Source organism: Podarcis muralis, chromosome 7 (assembly GCF_964188315.1).
Source record: "Podarcis muralis chromosome 7, rPodMur119.hap1.1, whole genome shotgun sequence".
Taxonomy (NCBI): Eukaryota; Metazoa; Chordata; class Lepidosauria; order Squamata; family Lacertidae; genus Podarcis; species Podarcis muralis.
In genome coordinates this window covers 54749750-54770349 of record NC_135661.1, presented here as the reverse complement: position 1 = coordinate 54770349, position 20600 = coordinate 54749750, and the positions used below count along the sequence as shown (strand labels likewise).

Here is a 20600-nt window from a genome sequence, read left to right as displayed (position 1 = left end):
AGGCGAGTCGGGCGCTTTGACGGAGCGGGCGGCGGCCATGTTGGGAGCGTCGGGGCAGCTGTAGCAGTGGAGGCCTGTGTGGCGGGGCGCTGAGCGGCCTTCCGGGCCCAAGCGAGGGGAAGAGCGAGAGGGAAGCGGCCTGGCCTGTGGCGTGAGGGGAAGGGAGGGAGCGGCGGCGGCGGCTGCGAGGCGGCGGAGGCTCCGTCCGAAGCCGGACCCGACCCGGGTGCTAGAGGGGGGCGTGAGGAAGCCTCGAGCCGGGCCTCTGCTTCAGCCGCCGCCATGAGCGGGGGGACGCCGTATATCGGCAGCAAGATCAGCCTGATCTCCAAGGCCGAGATCCGATATGAGGGCATCCTCTACACCATCGACACCGAGAACTCCACGGTGGCTCTCGCGAAGGGTAAGGCGGCCCGGAAAGGAGAAGGTGGCCGGGGCGGGGGGTCTCGGCCTGCTTGGCGGTTGGTTGGGGGCGGGGCGCGGAGAGGCCTCAGCCCCCACTTCTCCCCAGTGGAAGTGGGTGGTCGGTTTCGGGGACCCGAGTTGAAATACAAAAGGCACGCCAAGCCTGCAAGGTAGGCGGGGGGTGGAGGCGGAGCTGGAGGCAAGCAAACACGGAATTAAATAAAGATTCCCCTTGGAGATTCGTTGTGCGAGCTTCAATCGACTACCCAGGGGAGGGAGGGTTACTGGTTTCCCGCACAAGAGATGGGTGGTTTGTCTTGAGAAGGTAAGTTGAGATGTAAAGGCACACCACTTCTACAAGGGCGGGGTAGAGTTGGGCGGCAAGCAAACCAGGGTTCAAGCAAAGATGCCTGTGGAACTATCTTAATAAAGAGATGTGTTGTGCGAGGTTCAGTTGAAGATCCCCTAGGAGGGTTAGGGTTGCTGGATGTTATTGCAGCGCCCACTCTAAGCTGGATGTCAAGTATAATCTCCAGATGTTTTGGTAGTACGGCTCATCACAGCCGCACTGGCTGGGGCTGACAGGAGCTGTAGTCCAAAACAATGAGGGTAGCAGGTTGTGGAAGGCTGCCCTAAATAAAACAAATGAGGCAAAAGCAGCTGCATTGCAAGGCACACATTGGGAATAAGTGCCACAGAAGTTGCTGAGGCACATACCTCGGTTACACATACAGCTGGATGAGGCGGTAAACTGAGTTTGTTAAGTTCTGCTACAGGAGTACACCTCAGGGAATATACTGTATATCTATTCATCCAAGTGAAATCATCCCAGTGAAAAGAATACTGTGTGCTAAAACTCCCTTTGTTTCTCCCTTATACTTTTAAAACTGCCTCAATAACAGTACATCAGGGAGCATTTTTTTAAAGTGTCATTTATCTTACACTGCCATGCTGAAGTCTTACTGCCCGTTATGCCACCTCAGAACTCTTACCACTTTGGTTCCACCTTGTTCTGCTTACTTTCCATAAACTTGCTTGGAGCATGCTTGTTGACTGTTTTTACTGCAATACAAGGTGATGCACATGTGCACCCAGATATTTCTACAACTCACATCATTCCCGACCACTAACCCTGCTGGCTGAGGCTGATGAGAATCTGAATGCAACATCTGGAGGGCCACAGGTTAGCACCCTGCCCTAAGAAGACTGTATAATTTTATGCATATTGTTTTCAACTAAGAATGTGCAGACATCTTTCAGAAGAGAAGTGGGGGTCCCTTGGTGCCAGCTATTTAAATGAAAACACCATAGGTTTCACATAGTTTGACAAAAATAAGGCAACCGAAACCAATTTTTGGCCTACAACTCCCATGATCCCCAGCTAGCAGGACCAGTGGTCAGGGATGCTGGGAATTTTAGTCTCAAAACATCTGGAGGGCCGAAGTTGAGGGAGCCTGATGTAAAGCCAAATTTCATAGAGTCAAAACACACTGGATTCAGTGGTGGGTGGGATTACCAAAGTCTTTTTTCACAGAAGTCTGCTGTCTTTTTAATTTAAAAAAAAATGCCAAGCATGTAAAGCTGAATGTGCACATGTTCCATCCACATTACTTGTAAGTTACCTGTGTATTCAAAGAAGTATTTGGCAGAAATGAGAAATGTGGACTACTTTTGTTAAGTTAAGATTGTTATGCAGTATCTAATACACCTTAACATTTTTCTTAGACACTGCACATAATCTTAGCCAAAAGGTAAAAATGCATAGAAGTGCCTTTTTTTGTATCTTCATATCAAACAAATCAAACTGAGCCTCATACATTTTCATCTCATTTGTGAACAAAGTGTTTTCTTTCTATTTTCCTTGTCTATTTTCTTGCTTCTGCACTTCAGTACTGCTTACAAGGCACATAAACTAGAAATTCTTAAGATTGTCCCTCGTTCATTATGATCCTTTTCACCTCATTATGCTTAACCTTATGTATGCCTCCGTCCTTTATGCATTATTCCATCGAGACCTACCTCAGCATAGAACTCATTGAAATTAAACCTGCAAAGCTTTCCATTTTTCTTAGGGGCCAAGATGACCTTTGCTTGTGTTTGTGTGCCTACCACTGAACTATGACTCCTCCCTAATTCAGGCTCTGCTTCCCCTCAACACACCTTGCCATAGTAACATTAGTAACTAACTTCGCCAGATGCCCCTTTCTCTGCCCCCTCCTTTTCTGGGCAAACCGCTGCCCATTCTACATTATTTAGGCTACCATGCAAAACAGTGCCTTCAGACGGTCACCCAGGGAATTTACAGATTGCCTGCTTTTATGTAAGCTTGTATGAAGTAAATCAAGAAAAATGACTTGCTGACCTTTTAATGCAAATAAATGAATTCAGCTGACTTGGGGGGGGGGAGTGCTCTTTTGAAAGTATCAGTGTAGTGAACCTAATGAATATTCAGCTGCACTTTGTCACATGATGCGTTAGACTAAACTGATGCAAACTTTACTTGTCTATGTGTAAATATTATGAGAAAGTATTGGATGATACATGATAAAATTTGTTTGTTTTTTCCTGCAGTTCGTTCTTTTGGTACAGAAGATAGACCAACTGATCGGCCTATACCACCTCGTGACGAAGTATTTGAATACATTATATTCCGTGGCAGTGATATCAAGGATTTAACCGTTTGTGAACCACCCAAACCACAGTGTTCTCTGCCCCAGGATCCAGCTATCGTTCAGGTATAGTCACCATGTAGCAGTTGTAGCTTTAGCTATGTCTAGTTATACACTGTGATCAGTTTTGGTGTGTATATACCTGAAACTGTATGATCTGGATCATCTTATATTGTTTAGGGGGGAAAGTTATTTATATGTGTTCAAGAGATTTTCCACAAAGTTATTAATGACAAAATGTATATTAACATAAGAAGAGCCGTGCTGGATCCAACCAAAGGCCCATCTAGTCCAGCATCCTTTTCTCACAGTGGCCAACCAGATTTCCCACTGAGAGGCCTGCAAACAGCACCTGAGCGCAACAGCACTCTCCCAATTGTGATTCCCAGCAGCTGGCATTTAGTAGCTTATTACCTCCATTGCTGGCATCTCTAGCAGCCATTGATTGCTTTATTCACTATGAATTTCTCTAATCCTCTCTTAAAGCCATCCAAATTGATGGCCATCACTATTTCTTGTGGGAGTGAATTCCATCGTTTAACTAGCCCCTATGTGAACAAGTACTTTCTTTTGTCTCTCCTGAAACTTCCAGCCTTCAGTTTCATGGAATGGTTCCAGGTTCTAGTATTATGAAATACTTTCTCCATAACTTGCACAATCATACACATTTCTGTCATGTCCCCTCTTACCTTTTTTTCTGTGCTCAAAAGACCCAATTGTTGCAATCTTTCCTCAGAAAAGTTGCTCTGGCCTCTTAATCATTTTGATTGCCCTTTTCTGAAGCTTTTCCAGCTCTACACTACACTTTTTGAGGTATGGCAACTAGAACCATTTGCAGTATTCAAGTGCAATCTCACAATAGATTTGTATAGCAGCACTATGATCTTGACAGTTCTATTTTCAATTCCTTTCCTAATGATCCCTAGCATAAAACTTCACCTTTATCACAGCTGCACGCTGGGTCAACATCTTCATCACTATCCACTATGATTCCAAGGACTCATTCCTGGACAGTTGCTGATGGTTCAACCCCCATTAGAATATATGTTAAATTAGGGGAAAATTGGGATGGTTGTTTTTTGTTGGTTTTTTTGCCCCAATATGCATCACTTTACACTGCTTACATTGAATTGAATTTGCCATTTTACTACCTATTCACGTAATTTGGAGAGATCCTTTTGAAGCAATTCCTGATCCCTTTTTGTTTTAACCCCCAATTTGGTACCATCTGCAAACTTAGCTATGCCACTGCTTATGCCTACTCCAGATCATTTAGGGACTGGTTAAAATGCACAGATCCCAATACCAGTCCTTGGGGATTCTACTTTCTACATCCGTCCATTGACAGAACTGTCCATTTATTCTTGCTAGTTAGGTGCCTGGCGTGCTCTGGTCCATGGGGTTACGAAGAGTCGGACACGACTAAACGACTAAACAACAACAAGTTACTCATCCATAAGAGGACCTCTCCTCCAATTTTATGATTGCTAAGATTACTCACGAGACTTTAGTGAAGGACTTAATCAAAAGCTTTTTGAAAGTCTAAATACAAAACATTAACTGGATCACCTCTACATGCTTGTTGACTCCATGAATGAAATCTTAATAGGTTAATGAGACAGAACCTACTCTTGCAGAAGCCATGCTGGTTCTTCAGCAAGACCTCTTCTTTGATATTCTTGGTAATTCTATCTTTTATAATGCTTTCCTAGAACAGACATGCTAACCAGTCTATAGTTTCATAGATCCCTTCTGAATCCCCTTTTAAAATTTGTTATATTGCTCACTTTACAGTCCTCAAGGTAATAAAGAACTCAAGATTGAAACTGATGATCTTCTAACCAAAAGATGAAACTTGTAGCTCTTGGGAAGATCCTATCCTGATCGTGTAGTTTCTCAGTTTTAATTTTTCAAGCCCTATAATTTTATCTCTTGTCACCACTGTTTTCCTCAGTTCCTTAGACTCCTTTTTTGAGAAAGTTTCGTTCAGGCACAGGGATTGGCCTACATCATCTGCTATGAATACAGATGCAAAGAATTTGTTGAGTTTCTCTGCCAAACTCCTTGAGCACATATTTGACTTGCTTGTTATCCAGATGTCCAGCTGCCTCCCAGATTGTACAGATGACAACCATTTTGCATGGGGGTTCTGTTCCTAACCCCCGTGTGCATCAGCGAAGTGTGCATAAGCCCATTCGGGCCCATCCCTGTTCAGCCCTCTTCTGGGTACTAAAGGAGCTGTGCATCAGTGGTCACACAACAATTGGACACACACAAAACATTGTCATTGCCTGTAGGATTTTAAAGAGACAGGCTCCTCAAGTTTTTTTCTCTTCTCTTTTGCCAGCCTTTGTATTATTTTTGTTGTTCTCCAAATTTGAACAAGACCCTTCATTTTCTGAAGGAAGCTTTCTTGTCTCCAGTAGGTTCCTTGACTCTGTTAACCACGCTGCCATCCTTTTGGCCCTGGTTGTATCTTTCCTGGTCTGCAGTATACATTTTATCTCAGCTTCTATTAAGCCTCTTCATTTTCCCTTTCTACTTCCTTTTTACCAGCCCTCTCATTTTGGGGAAGTTTCCTCTTTTAAAGTCAAATGTGACTGTGTTTGAATTTCTTGGCAATTGTTCACCTGTTGAATTTTATAGCAGTCAGTTCAACAACAGTTTCATTTTGCAACATGTCCCGGGTGCCACTTAAGTCAAACGTTTGCTACCTTTCTGATTGTTTCCATGACCAACTGTTATATAGCACAATCATTTACACTACCTAGAAATTTTAGCCCATATTTCTAATAGGATAGGTTCCAATCGTGTTTTCAATAAAAACACCAGCCAGATGGGTGGGATATAAATATTACTTATTAATAATAAGCAGCAGTCTGTCTTTGATTTTTGCCATTGCATCAAGCATACACTACAGAGGTATTATTATTATTATTATTATTATTATTATTATTATTATTATTATTTATACCCTGCCCATCTGGCTGGGTTTCCCCAGCCACTCTGGGCGGCTTACAACATAATTAAAAACATAATAAAAACATCAATCCTTAAAAACTTCTCTAAACAGGGTTGCCTTCAGATGTCTTCTAAAAGTCAGGTAGTTGTTTATTTCCATGACATCTGATGGGAGGGTGTTCCACAGGGAAGGTGCCACTACTGAGAAGGCCCTCTGCCTGGTTCCCTGTAACTTCGCTTCTCGCAGTGAAGGGACCAGCAGAACTAGTTATTACATTTTGGATGATCCATGCCATTCTCAGTATTGAAATGGCTATGTTATCTGGAAAATAAGCACACATTTGGTAAATAAATTCATTTTCTTATACCAGTTGGAATGTGTTGTATTTCTCACTTCCTAATGCAACCCAGTTCAAGAAAGGGTCTTGTACTCTGATTTTATTGCTAACTTTATGCAGCATGATAATTGTTTTTTCTGCTTTGATAGTCTTCCATGAATGTGGTTTTCTTTAGTCCTCTCTAGGATCGTCTTCTACTTCTTCATTCCAATCTGTGGGTTCCTACGGTCCTTTTGGCAGAATGCCAGCCTACAGCCAGTTTAGTCCAAGTCCATTAGTGGGCCAGCAATTTGGCGCTGTTGGTGTTGGTATGTTTGCATTTTAAACTTCTTTTCTTGGCAAGCATATAAATGTTAAAATATTTTCAAGTATATACTGTTCCCACCCCATAGGGTAAAATTCACATTTACTGAGTTGATATAATGAAAACATGTGTACCCAAGAAGGCCACATTCCCCAGGCCACCCTCCTACCTACCCCTCAATAATTTCTCCTTTGCAAGCTTCACTAAAGTAGACAGTGTGTTCTTTGGCTGCTGCTATTTTCTTTCCTCTTGTGCAGGACACATTTGTGACCAAGTAGGCACACAGTAGTCCATGGTAAACCCATTTTGGTAAATGTTTTCATTTTGGAAGATCTGCTTTATAAGACTGTCAGAGTTGATGGCAGTTCTTTGGGGTACTTGGAATCTTGTTTACAATGAAGATAAAAGGGGTTACCTGTAGGAGCAACATTGGGACATATGTGAGTTCATCTCCATTGTGCAGCTTGATGTAGTTCAACCCAGTGGCAGCTGATTCTCAGGAGCAAAAACTGCAGTCCTTAAAGCATACTAAACTGCTAGCACATTTGCAAAGCTAAGCAGGATCTAGTATAGTTTCGAATTGGATGGGGGGCTGTGTGCTGAGATTCTTGGTTTACTGTGTTTAAAGCATCTTTGGTGGAAAGATGGTGGGAGGCAAGAGCATATCTGCTTCATTCTTGGATGGACTGAAATTTCCTAGATGCCCGGTGTGAAAATAGGAGTATACGTGTCTCCCCACTTATGTGTGTTCGACTCATGCACAATGGCATATGTGTGTGGCGCCAGGAAATAATTAAATACATTGATTTAAACTGCAAAAGAGTATGAAAAGAGCAAAAACAGCACAAAAAGAATGAGAAAACTGCAAAAATGTCACAAGAAGAGCAGGAAAACGGCTAGTGATCCCGGTAGCCTTTGCACTGACCTTTGAGGCTTGTGGGGAGTTGGCGTTTGAGAGGGAGGTTTGGAGGGAGCATTTTTAGCAGAGAGGCGATTACAAGCTTTTTAGATCGTGTTACCCACTGTACACAATTTCACGTATATGCACGGTCCCTGCGAACATAACCCCCGTATAAGTGGGGATACAGCTGTAAGCAAAAGTAAAACTACACTGTCAGGTTCCCTTTTCCACATTTATAAATATTGGACTCTGGCCAAATCCAATAAATTGTAAACATCTGAGTATTGTGAACATTTTGCTTTCTCTTTACTAGTTTTGTCTAGTAAGCATTGTCCTGTGGGTGGGAAACAAGAATGTCACCAGGCATGTCACTGGACATCTCGGCATCAGGTTCCAGTTTGTAAAGTGGTTTTGTTCAGAAGTTGCTAAGCTGTGGTGTGAACCTAGTAAGAGTTTAAAGTGTGCTCCATGACTATGGGAGAGGTTATCTGGGCTATAGCTTCAGGAAGTTAAAATTTTATAGTTAATCATAGCATATTGCTGATGATGGTCTCCTCTAATCTTTCTTGAAACAACTTTATGTGCAGTGTATATGTTTAGAGAGATACCACATTAGAATAAATAGATCAAAGATTACTTTCAAATAGCTTTGAGGGAGAAGAGCAGCCCAAGTTTAACAGTCTTATTAGCTTGATGTTATCTGTAGGGAATATGTGAATAGGTACACTGGCTCACTTTGCTGTCTGATCGCAGTAATAACATAAAGGAGAAGAATAAAACAAGGGCCTAATAGCAAGATAAATGGATTGTTTAAAAACAGTAAAAATATCATGAGACAGACTGCCATAGCTAATTTGTGAATATAATTTATTTAATATTGTACTTCCATGGAGAACTTTTTGCCAACTATAAATGCAGTTTTGGAGATGGCAACTAGTAAACTGTAATTTCAAATTTTGGCCACAAGTGAATTTGGAGATCTATCCCAAGTCTCTTTCACCAACAGCAGCCTTCTTGTCAGCTGAGCTGAAATAGTTACCATATGTTTCACATGTGGTTCAGCTGAGTGTGATGTATTTGTACTTATACTCAACCACTTACTCTGCATATACTTTGACATCTCTGCAGATTTCTGATGTTAATGAAACACTTTTCTTTATTCAGAAAATTAGCACAGATATGATCACATAATTGTTTGTAGCTTTTGCAAAGTGGTTTTGGTATTTCTTAGCTGCTTTAATAAAATTTTTCATCTTTTATTTGTCACATGAGTTAGTTAACATTTGGGTCAGTTGGCTTTAGTCTTAGAGGGGCAATTTAAATGGTTAGCCCCCTTAGCCTTACAAAGACTCTGTTAACATTTTTAGAACCATGCAGCTTTTCCTGAGGAGTACTTAGTAGTAGTGGCTAAGGGTCACTAATGGAGAACTCTCAGAATCCTTGTATAATTGTTAGAGCTGCTTGAGGCAAAACAAGGGTAGCTGCACATTTTGGTACATTGAAGTTCATTGACAGTGCTGCAAGTGTAGCCTTGCACCACAGGGGCTTGACATCTATTTTCTGACTTCATGCAGGAAGTTCACTGACATCTTTTGGAACTGAAACTTCAGCCAACGCTAACTTGTCCCAAAGCAGCGCAGTTGGTTCCACTTTTACAACTGATGCAAGGTCATTAAAAACACAGCTCTCACAAGGTAAAGGCTGGTGGTGTCAGTCAGATTCTTGATCTTTTTGATTAAGAAGGTGAATGCATTGCCATAGTGTGTTGTTCAATTGTGAAATATATTCCTTTTCTGGTTTACCACAACATGCATTAGCTGTAATGAACCTCAGTTTCTTGTGCTGCCTCTTCACCTTTCCTGCCATGTTGCAAGAAGGAAGACTTGGTAGCTTTTAATTCTGCTTTCCTTGAATCACTGCTTTATTGTGTTTCCCAAACCAGGTATTGTGATTTATAAAAAAATTAATTGGTTGGAGCAAGCCAACTTCTGAAACCATGATTTGAATGTGTCTTTTTTTGAAATTGGCTAAAGTTTTTAGTAAACTACGAGAAGTTGAGATTCAAGAAAAGTGTGGGGAGGGGAGCTTCCAAAGTCCTCCCTGTTGCATGAAGGATAAGGAGACCACATGCGATACTTCAGTTTGTTGAGCCTGTTGTGATGAACCGTTGTTAGTGTGATATGCAAACATGGCACAGGAGGAATGCACTAGCCAAAGACTCATGGCAACACCTTCCTGCTCATGCATGTATTGCTAAGCCATGATTTAGCATGACATGTGAACCACTCTTCTGCTTCTTTGTGCAGAGTTAGCCTTGTCTCCTATCACTGAAAGTGAGCTTGTGTTCCAAGTTGCTTGAATAATCATTTAGGTGTATTCTGCTAGTGGGGACAATAAATCTCAACCCCTGGGGGTCATTGTGATTTTTCTTCCAAACAGACTACTATGTGATGCCAGTGTTTGTTTTTTGGCTTGCAAGCTATGAACCTAGAGCAAAGCCAGAGATTATGGCTTGCTTTGCCTAGGGAGGAACATTGTCTGCATTAATAACAAGCCGTTAAACATGGTTTATAGTGGCATCCAAACTGGGCCACTGACTCTTGGACGGAAGCTGATAAATAAAAAGATCTGCCTCACCTAAACAGCTAAATTAGATACTATTTCAATATCTATTTTTTCTGCATCCATACTACTCACTGTTAGTGCTTATTTTATTTTAAGAAATCATGGCATCTAAGGGAGTAGCTGCAGTTCTAGGTGACAGACATTTGCTAATAACTGCATTGGTAAAGATGAGCTATCTCACCCTGTTTTTCCTTTGAAAATTGAGGGAGAATCAATGTATATATGTGACCTAAGTCTTGGGTTAGTGGAGTTGCAAAAGTTGCAAAAACATTTCCTCTTTGGACATAGTTGTCTTGACTAGGGAAAGCAGATAATTGACTTCAAAGTAATACTTATGCTAAAGTTGGGCATAAGATGTTGTCATTTCTGTTTCAGGTCGCTCAAGTCCTTCGTTAGACCATTTGAGAAAGAGCCCAACCCTGGAGCAGGCAGTACAAACAGCAGGAACCCACTTATCTGCTTCAGCACCAGTTGGGAGAAGGAGTCCTGTTTCAGCCAGACCTCAAGGGTCTGCTAGTCAAAAATCATTGGAAAATCAGGAGCACAGAAGAGGTAGAACTTGGCCTTTGGACCTTGATTATTTTAAGCTCTGCTGATACTTCTTGCCAAAGTGAAAAAGCTGTTCTTTGCAAGTGACTTAGCAATTGCTTTTGTCAAAGTTTGGATTCAAAGTTTGAAACCCATATGTCTATTTTAAAAGTTCAGGGTCTTGAGTTTGGACACTGAAGACACAAATTTGTGAGTCATGAATAATAATAATAATAATAATATAATAATAATAATTTATTTACAGCCTGCCCATCTGGCTGGGCTTCCCCGGCCACTCTGGGCGGCTTCCAACCAAATATTAAAATACAATAATACATCAAACATTAAAAGCTTCCCTAAACAGGGCTGCCTTCAGATGTCTTCTAAAAGTTTGGTAGTTGTTGTTCTCTTTGACATCTGGTGGGAGGGCGTTCCACAGGGTGGGCACCACTACCGAGAATACCCTGCAGTAAAATGGCATGGCTTGCAGTAAGGTGAGGCTTATGCCTGAATGCTTCTATTGTGGGTTAGGGAAATATTTCTGCCAGCATGGGAGTCTCCGCTTGCTTGGCAAGCAGGGTTAACTTGTGGGGTTTCCCCCCCACACTCTTCTCAGAGGGCAGTACTGCCCTGATGCAACCCTTAGAGATTTTTTCCTTACATGCTCGCAGTTAGTATACAGAAAATGAAAAATAACAAAATGTTCCTTGCATTCTTTGTTCTTAGCTGAAGCACACAAGATTTCAAGATCTGAAGCAGAGCATCTGAGAAATGAAAACAAACGTCAAATGGGTAAACTGAATTTGTTTTTGGAAAGGATAAAAACTTTAGTGCTTTTTAAAAGTCACTTTTGTTGAACCAGACCCAAATATAGGAAACTAGTTCAAACTGCAGCTGGTTGGGGGGAAATAATCAAATGATGTTCTAATTAACTGGCCTAAACAAACCACAGTTCCTGTGCTTGAGCTTAATAGGATAAAGCAATTTGTTTCAAACAGCAAAAAGAAGTACCTCCTTTCTCATGCACAGGGGATGGGTGAGGTGCAGCATGCACAAGGCCAGCACCTGTGGCTATGTGTTCTCATAATGGGAAACCATTATTTCATTTACTTCTGAACTGAGTCACTGTGACAAATGTTTATGAGCCTCTAGCGAAATAGATAAGCAATGGGTTTAAAATAAAAAAAGAAAGGATTTGGTCTTGTGGGATTGATTGTTGCAGGACATCAGAGCCTTTTAAAGGGTTAGTTTTACACAGTGTACAATGGTACCTCGGTTTTCAAACGTAATCTGTTTCGGAAAACTGTTTGAGTTCTGAAACATTTGAAAACCAAAAACTCAAAATGAAAGCCTCAATACGGAAGCCACGTGGCATGTTCGACTTCCGAGGTGTGTTCGAAAACTGAAATGTTGAAAAACGGAGATGTTCGAAAACTAAGGTACCACTGTATAGTTAAAAACTATGTTGCCCTGGGTTCCTTTGGGAAGAAAGGCAGGGTATAAGCTTAATAAATAAACAAACTCTAGAATTATATCACAAGATGTAGTGATGGCTGCCAACTTTAAAAGTGGATTAGACAAATTCCTGGAGAGTAAAGCTATCGGCAGCTTTAGTACTAGTGGCAGCCTGCCTTTGAATTGCAGTTGCTGGGGGACACAAGCAGGAAGGGACTGTTGCACTTGTGTCCTGTTTTGTGGACTTCTCAGAGGCATATGGTTGAACAGTGTGAGAACTGAATGCTGGCCTAGATAAGCCTTGGACCTGATTCAGCAGAGCTGCTCTTAGGTTATTAGAAGAAGTATATGATGGGGCTTCAAGCTATATAGTGGCGGAAAGTGTAACAATGGAAGATGATATATCTTGATCAGCCGGATGTCTGGTAATCTCATATGCTTGGCAGACAGAAAGCTCTCCATTCGTCCTATGTATAGTAGTTTTATGTTGCTGCTTACAAGAACAAATCTGAAACTGCAGGTCTTTTGTTTATAGGTCCCTTCAAAACCTATTTTTCCCCAGTTCCAGGTGCACCTTCAGCACGAAGGGGCCGTGGGGGTCACCGGGGAGGCAGAGGAAGATTTGGTATTAGACGGGATGTTCCAATGAAGTTTGAGAAGGACTTTGACTTTGAAAGTGCTAATGCACAATTCAATAAAGAGGAAATAGATCGCGAATTTCACAACAAACTAAAACTGAAAGGTAAGCTGAAATGCTGTTTCAAGGGAATAATGACTGTCTTGTCACCTACAGGTAAACCTGAGCCTTCTATAGACACGGGATCTAAATGACTGGTAGTTAATGGAAACTAGATGTAATTTGGAAATCTGGCTTCTGTTTCAAACACTTTAATCAAAGTTCTTGAAAAAGGAAGGAAAAACCTTTCGTACTTGTGCTATCTTATTCTTCATTTTATGTGGAGTTTTGAGTAAGGTTCTTTTTCCTGTAGGGGTTGAGAGTTAAATTAGGCTAATCCTGCAGTGTTTTGAATAGGTTCAGATGCAAAGAGAGATTTCACTTAGATGCATTCAAAGTCTATGGGTATAATTCATTGCTTCCTTTTTCTCTGTTGCTTTTCCTCCTCCCTGAGGTGATCAGAAACATTATGCAAGGGAATGATAAGCAGTGCTGTGTATATTCCATATTTTAGAAATTAAACTTTTGTTCCCAACCTAGGAAATTCTGAATTCTGCAGTTTGTATATTCTGTAGATTAACTTCCCCTTTCCTCGCATTTTTATTATTTTCTGTGGCCCTAATTTTACTAGCTACGGTAAGAGGCAAAAAGCTACATAGGTGACTGTACCTCAACCACAGAAAGTTGTCCACAGTTATCACTCTGACCTTGGAGAGAGTCAGCTGGTGATGCTTTATGCTTTCCAGCATAAGTTCTGCTTTTTAGGTGCCTTTCAAAGAAGCATTTATTTACTCAGATCTTTGGAAGAAACTGAGGTTGTACATGTTTTGCTAGAGCTATTAGTTTATTTTTACATTAATTTTTATTTTTAATTTTTGTTTTGTAGTTTTATTATATGGTTTTATATTATGTTGCATGATGCCCCACTATCTCTGGATGATGGATGGTCTAGAACTATAACAATATTAATTATTAATATACGTTCACAGTTTTAAGGAGTAGAATCTTGCATTTTTAATAGGAAGTACTGAGCTCCCCATCAAATTACCTAGACATTATAAAAAAAGCACACTCTGCAGTGGGCTGTAATCCTGCCCTTTGCAGTGTGTTCTGCTGCTAGCCCTACAATTCATATAATCAAGTATTGCTTGGACAAATTAGCAGCACTTTTTAAAGTTTAGGTATGGATGTTCCTGGCAGGATTAAAGTCTTACAAGGAAGGCTTTGCAACAGATATTAAAGGAGTGCTTTTAAAAAGTATACTCCCTTTGTGATTTGCCACATTCTCTTCTGCCACTTCTTTAGTTGCTGTAATTGTGCTGCTCTCATCTTGAAGACAACTTGAGTCATCATCCAAAGTCAGACAGGGAGTGCAGTTTTTCCCTATTTTTACAGCAATGTCTTGTTTGTTGGAGAAGACCAGTAGGAAGGAGAATAGCCAGGAGGGAGAGAGGGGACAGCTGTTGTCTTAACTCACAGCAAGCTATTTTTGTGTGTGCTGATCTATAACATCCTTCTAGGATAGCACTTCACTCAAGTCACTTTCTGCTTTTCTTTGAAGATGCATTTTCATTTATTGTTCACTGAGGTTATCCTTTTCCTTTTTTTCTCACCCCCTGGATTCGTTAGAAGATAAACCAGAGAAGCCTGTAAATGGGGAAGATAAAGGTGACTCAGGTGTTGATACCCAGAACAGTGAAGGCAATGCAGATGAAGAGGATCCACTTGGACCCAACTGCTATTATGACAAAACCAAGTCTTTCTTTGATAACATTTCCTGTGATGACAATAGGTACCTGATTTGTTTTTTGGCAGTCCGCTGGGCAAGCAGAAAATATAATTTCCAAATGGCAAGATCCATGGATACTAAAATGCAGAATGAAACGCTATACCTTATACCTATGTAATGCTGCTACTGCTGCATGCAAAATATTTGGCTTCGTTAACGAAACGAAGTAACAGCTTTGTAATCTAAAGAGGGTTGGATACACTGTAGTTCAGAGAGGTTGAGACTGGCTGTGTTTGTGCATTATGATATACCAGGCCTTCTGTGAATGAGAAGTGTGCTGTATTGTTTTTAACACTCAATTGGGAGCCGCCCAGAGTGGCTGGGGAAACTCAGCCAGATGGGCGGGGTATAAATAATAAATTATTATATATTATTATACTCTCCCAGTTGCTCCTACTTCACTTCTTCCATATAGCCAGGAAGCCTTGACTTCCCATTACTGTATGTTCAAACCAGGGATCATGGTTTATTGGCTTCCTGATCATGGCTTGTTAGGAATTAGCAAACCATAATCCATGATCTTGCAAGGACCAGATTTGTTGGTAAAGATGTGTTTTTAAATTTGCAGTGGATGTTCAAAAGTGAAAACATTGCGGAATCATATATCCCCTTGCATTTCTGGTGTATCTGAGCTCTTGGCAAAGGTTGAGCCTTCCGTAAGACTTGATTATTTTGGCCTTGGATTGATAGAGGAAAGGGGATATGCTGTAAACCTTTTGTTACTTTTCTATTTGATTTCTTCTTAAGTATCAAACAGGCAGCATTTTTATTTGCATCTATATCAGTAATTTGATAAAGAGGAATCGCCTGTAATTAATTTCACTGAAACTGGATGCAGAGGAGCTGGTATTACTCCCAAAGCATGAAAGGTTCTGTTTTACATGGTGTTCCCTAAGCTAATTTAGTAGGAGCCACTTCAGTGGATCAACATGTCTTAAGGAACAGTAAACTTTTCACTAAAAATATATACAAGACAAGACACACAAAAAAAGTAACAGAGAAAAAGTAATACAGAGTTGCGGAATGAAATAATAACAGCAAAGAAGTGTACCAAATTACACTCTTGCTCCACTGAAAGCAAATTGTATTTCAATACCCCTGCCATAACAAGAAATGAGAAGCTGGAAGGATATGGGAAGATATCTCCCTGTTCATGTAAGGCAGGCACGTCCAACTCCCAAGAGACTGCAATCTACTCCCCGTATAAAAAAACTGGCAGTCATCTACCCATTGTCATTGCCAAGAGTTGTTGAGTTTGTTTTATTTCGGGGTGGGGAGACCTTGGCAAATTTATTTTATCCTGTGATCTACCAGTGGATCGACCGGTTGAATGTGCCTGATGTAAGGGAAACAATTGGCATTGTAATTAGCAGATTTAGCAGCTCCCCAGGCCACCCATCTGTGTCTGGTCAAGCATTCTGATAAAGCTGTGTTCCAGATATTGGTGAGCCATGCCTCACATGGTAAAACATCAGGAGACCTCATGAGGCAAGTGATAACTAATCTGACAGCTGCTAGTAACATTAACCAGGAAATTCTTCACTCAGGCAGCCAATGGGTAATTGGGATGATATAACTTGGTTCTGATTTGAGGAACCGCTTTTTCACTCTTGCCATGCTCTCAATGTAAATGTTCCAAAAGTGGAGTTTGGAATGCCACTCCTGCACAGTGATACTACTGTGCAGTTTCACTGTGTGCATATTAACATACTAAGCAGCTTGAAAACATCAAATTGTCTTTGGCATCAATACTCCTTCTGATGAAAATAATAGTGATCTGGAGTTATTGTTCCTGTCACTTGCATGTTTCAGAGACCGGAGACCAACCTGGGCAGAAGAAAGAAGACTAAATGCAGAGACATTTGGACTTCCATTGCGTCCAAACCGTGGCCGGGGGGGCTACAGAGGTAGAGGAGGTGGAGGAGGAGTTGGTGGTTTCCGGGGTGGAAGAGGACGTGGAGGCACAAGAGGAAATTATGGCGCCCCTCGAGGATTTCGTGGTGGATTCAGAGGTGGACGTGGCGGCAGAGAATTTGCGGATTTTGAATATAGGGTAATTGCTTACAAACTCTGCTGCAGGGATGGGGAACTGGTGGCCTTCTCACTTGAGGTACTTCAACTCCAGGCCCAGCCAGCAATATGATGGGAGCTGTAGTTCATAACTGCCTAAGAAGGCCACAAGTTCCCCACCCTATATCTGTTGCTTATAGCCATAGGCACTGCATTCAATAATTCCAGAAATAAAAATAGCTACAATGCCACACAATCAGAACAAGATATAGCCACTCATTTTTTTGTTAAAAATACAGAAAGTATGACAAAAACCTTGAAAAAACTGCAATAATAGTACATATGTTAAATACTGGGTGAGAGAATAAAAAAACAAATCATCTCATAAAATCTCTTCAATACTGGGTATGAGTTTTCTTTGCAGCCATTCAGATTTAGTTAACCTAAAGTGTAGTTCTTTTTATGCATCAATACACTTTTATATATTCTACACAAAAGTATATATGAAGCAAAACTTTCTTGTATATCTTTTTGCCTCCTTTTTTTATTCTTAGTGTGAATTTCTACACTGCATGCTAGCCATTGAACCACCCTTGGTTAATTTGTTTGGTTGTGGAAGAAAAAGTTGCAGCCACATCTGTAGACGTAGTTTCTTGTTCTAACATGTCAAAGATTTCTGTCAGCATGAAACGTTTTAACAATTGTTCTCTCGAGCATAGCATCTTTGAAGGCATTAAAATAAAATGTTTTCTTGTATATTCTCTTTCCGATGCAATATTTTTATTTCTTTGGATAACCATATTGTCGTTATTTGTGAGGAAGGATTTTTTTTAAAATTATGTATAAAAAATACCATGTACAGCTGTTCAAAGAAAATATCAGAGTGGTGTGCAACAATTGTACATAAAACCCATATGCAGTAAAAACCTAATAATAATAATAATAATAATAATAATAATAATAGTCGGGCTCAGGGCAGCTAACAACAATAAAACAGTACAACACAACACAACACTCTAAAAGTAGTAAGAAAGTTGAACTCTGAAATCAACTTATTATTGTGGAAAGATGTATTCTTGATTGCCTGCTTGCATAAGCCTGACAGAGTAGAAAAGCAGAAAGGTTTTCAGCAGGTGTTTAAAAGGCACCTTCTGAATCTCTATTGTCAGAGTATTCCACAACTCTGGGCCAATGACACTAAAGGCTTGATTTCTTCTAGTCAAATGAGCCTTGCCCACTTGGGGAACAACCAGTGGCGCTCCTGCAGGTGAGCTCTGTGATTGAGCTGAGATCCGGTGGTCCCTGAGGTACCCTATAGCTGAGTTGGGCTACAGAGGATTCTGCACACAAGAGTAAGCCACTCTTGCAGTGATTTCTAGCTTTACAAGGCATTTTGGAATTGACTTTGCTAACTGGAATTATGACTGATACAATCTAGAGAGGTTTGGGCCCCATTTTGAATACTGTTAACGTTACCTTCTCTAGTTTGAGCCTTTTATCTGTTACTGTTCTTGATTAATTTGACTAAACTGGCATTGGATTGGAAGTAATTTTTTTTCTTTTTTCTTTTTTTAGAAAGACAACAAAGTTGCTGCATAGCTGAAGTTGAACGCAGGTGGACCTGTAGATCTCCATGATCCAGAGAATGTGTCAGTCTTTGCAAAGAATTGTTAATTTGCTGTAAAACTCGTCACCAGCACTGGGGTTTGTTTTTAATTTCAAAGGGGTATGGAGCAGAACTCTTTTTGGAGAAAAAATGGCCATCTTCAAAAACAATGAGCATTAAATATATTTGAGATAGAAGACTTAAGTAATTTCTTACATAGAGTTAAAATATAAAGCAGTACTTCAGTGGAGTTTTTAAGTATTTTTTTCATCACAAAAAGAATTTATCAAATTGTATTTGATTACTACTGCAGGCTGCAAAGACAATTGTATGCAGAAGGCCGTCAGTACTGTGAGTGTTGAGCCAGTGAAGGTTGTTTTTGGAAATCCTTTAATCTCCCTTTTGAGATGGTTGTGCTCTTTGTCAAATAGGGTGCTGGGCAATAGAAAACTTTTTTGTCAGTCAAAAACAATGTAAACACAGTAAATCCTGTTTCTTAGGCAAAGGAAAACTTTTTATAGTTGTAAAATTCCATGATTATCCCATTGCCAAAGAAACACTAAAGACTTTGTATAGCTGTATAAAAGCAACTAATTTTTTAAGAATAAACATTTTTAAGTCTACAAACCTGCTGGGTTGAAATGCTAAAACACCACACACATTAGTTGTTTTGCAGGGGCGGTTCCTCATAGCTGTTCAGCTTTAAACTTGTTTGATTTTTATATTTTGACTAAAAATAAACATTTTAGATGTTCTTCCATTATATAAAAACTGGATAAAATAATTCCCTTGCAAGAAATTCATTTTGTAAGTTTTGGCATATTGCAGGATTTGACCAGATTAATGGGCTTTTTTCAAATGAAGACAAACCTCAACACTCATGTCACAATTCACAGTTCATATTAGTGATAACTCTTGAAGTAAAAATGACCCAGGCACACACAAGTTCTTATGTTTCCTTTGATGTGCCCGGAATAAAAATGACATGTCTCCATGTGTTGATTCTTGAAATGTTGACTCTGTTTTAATGTTGACATACTCAATTTAAAAGTGACTATTTAGTGTTTGCAATTGCTTGAGTTTTGATGAACTGTAGCTTGGAGACATTGACTGCTTATTCTTATCCCAACAGTGATTTGGTATGGAGTAAACTTTTGCCAATTCTGAAATACTAGTTATGACTTTTTTGACATTAAGTTATAATTAGAAACAGTAATTTGGTAACTTGTATTTTGTATGTGTGTATGAAAGCCACAGGAATAAAGGGATCCAAAGATTAAACAATTTTTACCTAATTTGCTGATCTTCTTTTGTTTCTCCTTTATGTTCAGTAGTGATAAAATGTGGATAACTGCACTGTTAGAAAATGGGAATATTTAAGTGATAGAATCATAATTTTATATCTTTTTGTATAGCACTATAAGGAAGTATTTTGTAATTGGTTTACTTATGAGGTCAAGTATTTGGAAGCAGTAGAAGTTAGATACTATTGTTTAGTACTATTTTGCATGTTAACAACAATGCCTTTTTGGGATCCACAAATCATGATACTGAGCAGTTTTGATTTTTTTTTTTTTTAGACAAAAGGCAAGTGCTGTAATGTCGCAATAAGTATGTATACTGTATGAGGTGTCCCAAGTTTATTTAAACCAGATACGTTGTAAATACCAATGAGACATTCTGTGAAGGTATGAATTCGTCTTATCTACCAATCCTTTGGGTTTACTAGTTGGGGTGTGTTTTTACCCCAGTGAAAGGCAGCATGACATACCTTCAGTGTACCTTGCTACAGAAAAATGGGGCTTTTATTTTGAGCCAGAATAAAACAGTTCAATAAAAACTGTCTTTGTGAAAGTTTTTTCTAGCTTTTCCTTGTTTTGTAAACCTGCCCTGAATAGGGTTATTTGGGGGGGGGGGGTCCAATTTAATGGTGCTGATTTTGAGTCCATTGTTTAGTATTGTGCAAGTGTATGGGATAAACCCTGTAATTTCCTTTAAGTGTTCTCTTTCATCATACTGTAACCTTTCAACTCTGGAAAGAAATTGGCAGGGCTTATAATTGCCATAGATAAAAATATTTTTTTTTTAGCAAATTGGAATTTTAAAAGATTTTAGCTATATATTTTTCTCATAAAATTAATATGGTTTTAAATGACATCTGAATACATACATGATCTATATCTGAATTTGCAACCTCTTGCAAACTTACTAAATACACTTTTTGTAAGGAAAGAATGGGGGGATAGTACATGTTTTTATATTAAGGCTTGGTACAGAGGGGCAGGAACTCAGGGTCATCACAAACTAGAAAAGTTTTGCCATCTTTTATTTCA

At 39.9% G+C, this 20600-nt stretch overlaps 1 protein-coding gene across 9 annotated transcripts; it reads left to right on the top strand.

Moving 5' to 3' along the window:
• The first annotated feature begins 22 nt into the window (after window positions 1–22).
• LSM14A (LSM14A mRNA processing body assembly factor) lies at window positions 23–19562 on the top strand. 9 transcript variants are annotated; one of them, XM_028739355.2, is made up of 10 exons: window positions 27–403; window positions 2977–3140; window positions 6549–6681; window positions 9153–9272; window positions 10579–10755; window positions 11458–11523; window positions 12749–12928; window positions 14492–14654; window positions 16464–16704; window positions 18237–19562. In XM_028739355.2, exons 1-10 carry the CDS (start codon window positions 283–285, stop codon window positions 18258–18260), a joined length of 1389 nt encoding a protein of 462 aa, XP_028595188.1. In that variant the 5' UTR covers window positions 27–282; the 3' UTR covers window positions 18261–19562. The 9 variants fall into 9 exon arrangements, with proteins under 9 accessions (XP_028595193.1, XP_028595190.1, XP_028595189.1 ...); XM_028739353.2 differs by having other exon boundaries at window positions 12722–12928; XM_028739360.2 differs by lacking the exon at window positions 16464–16704 and having other exon boundaries at window positions 23–403; window positions 12722–12928.
• Window positions 19563–20600: the final 1038 nt, after the last annotated feature.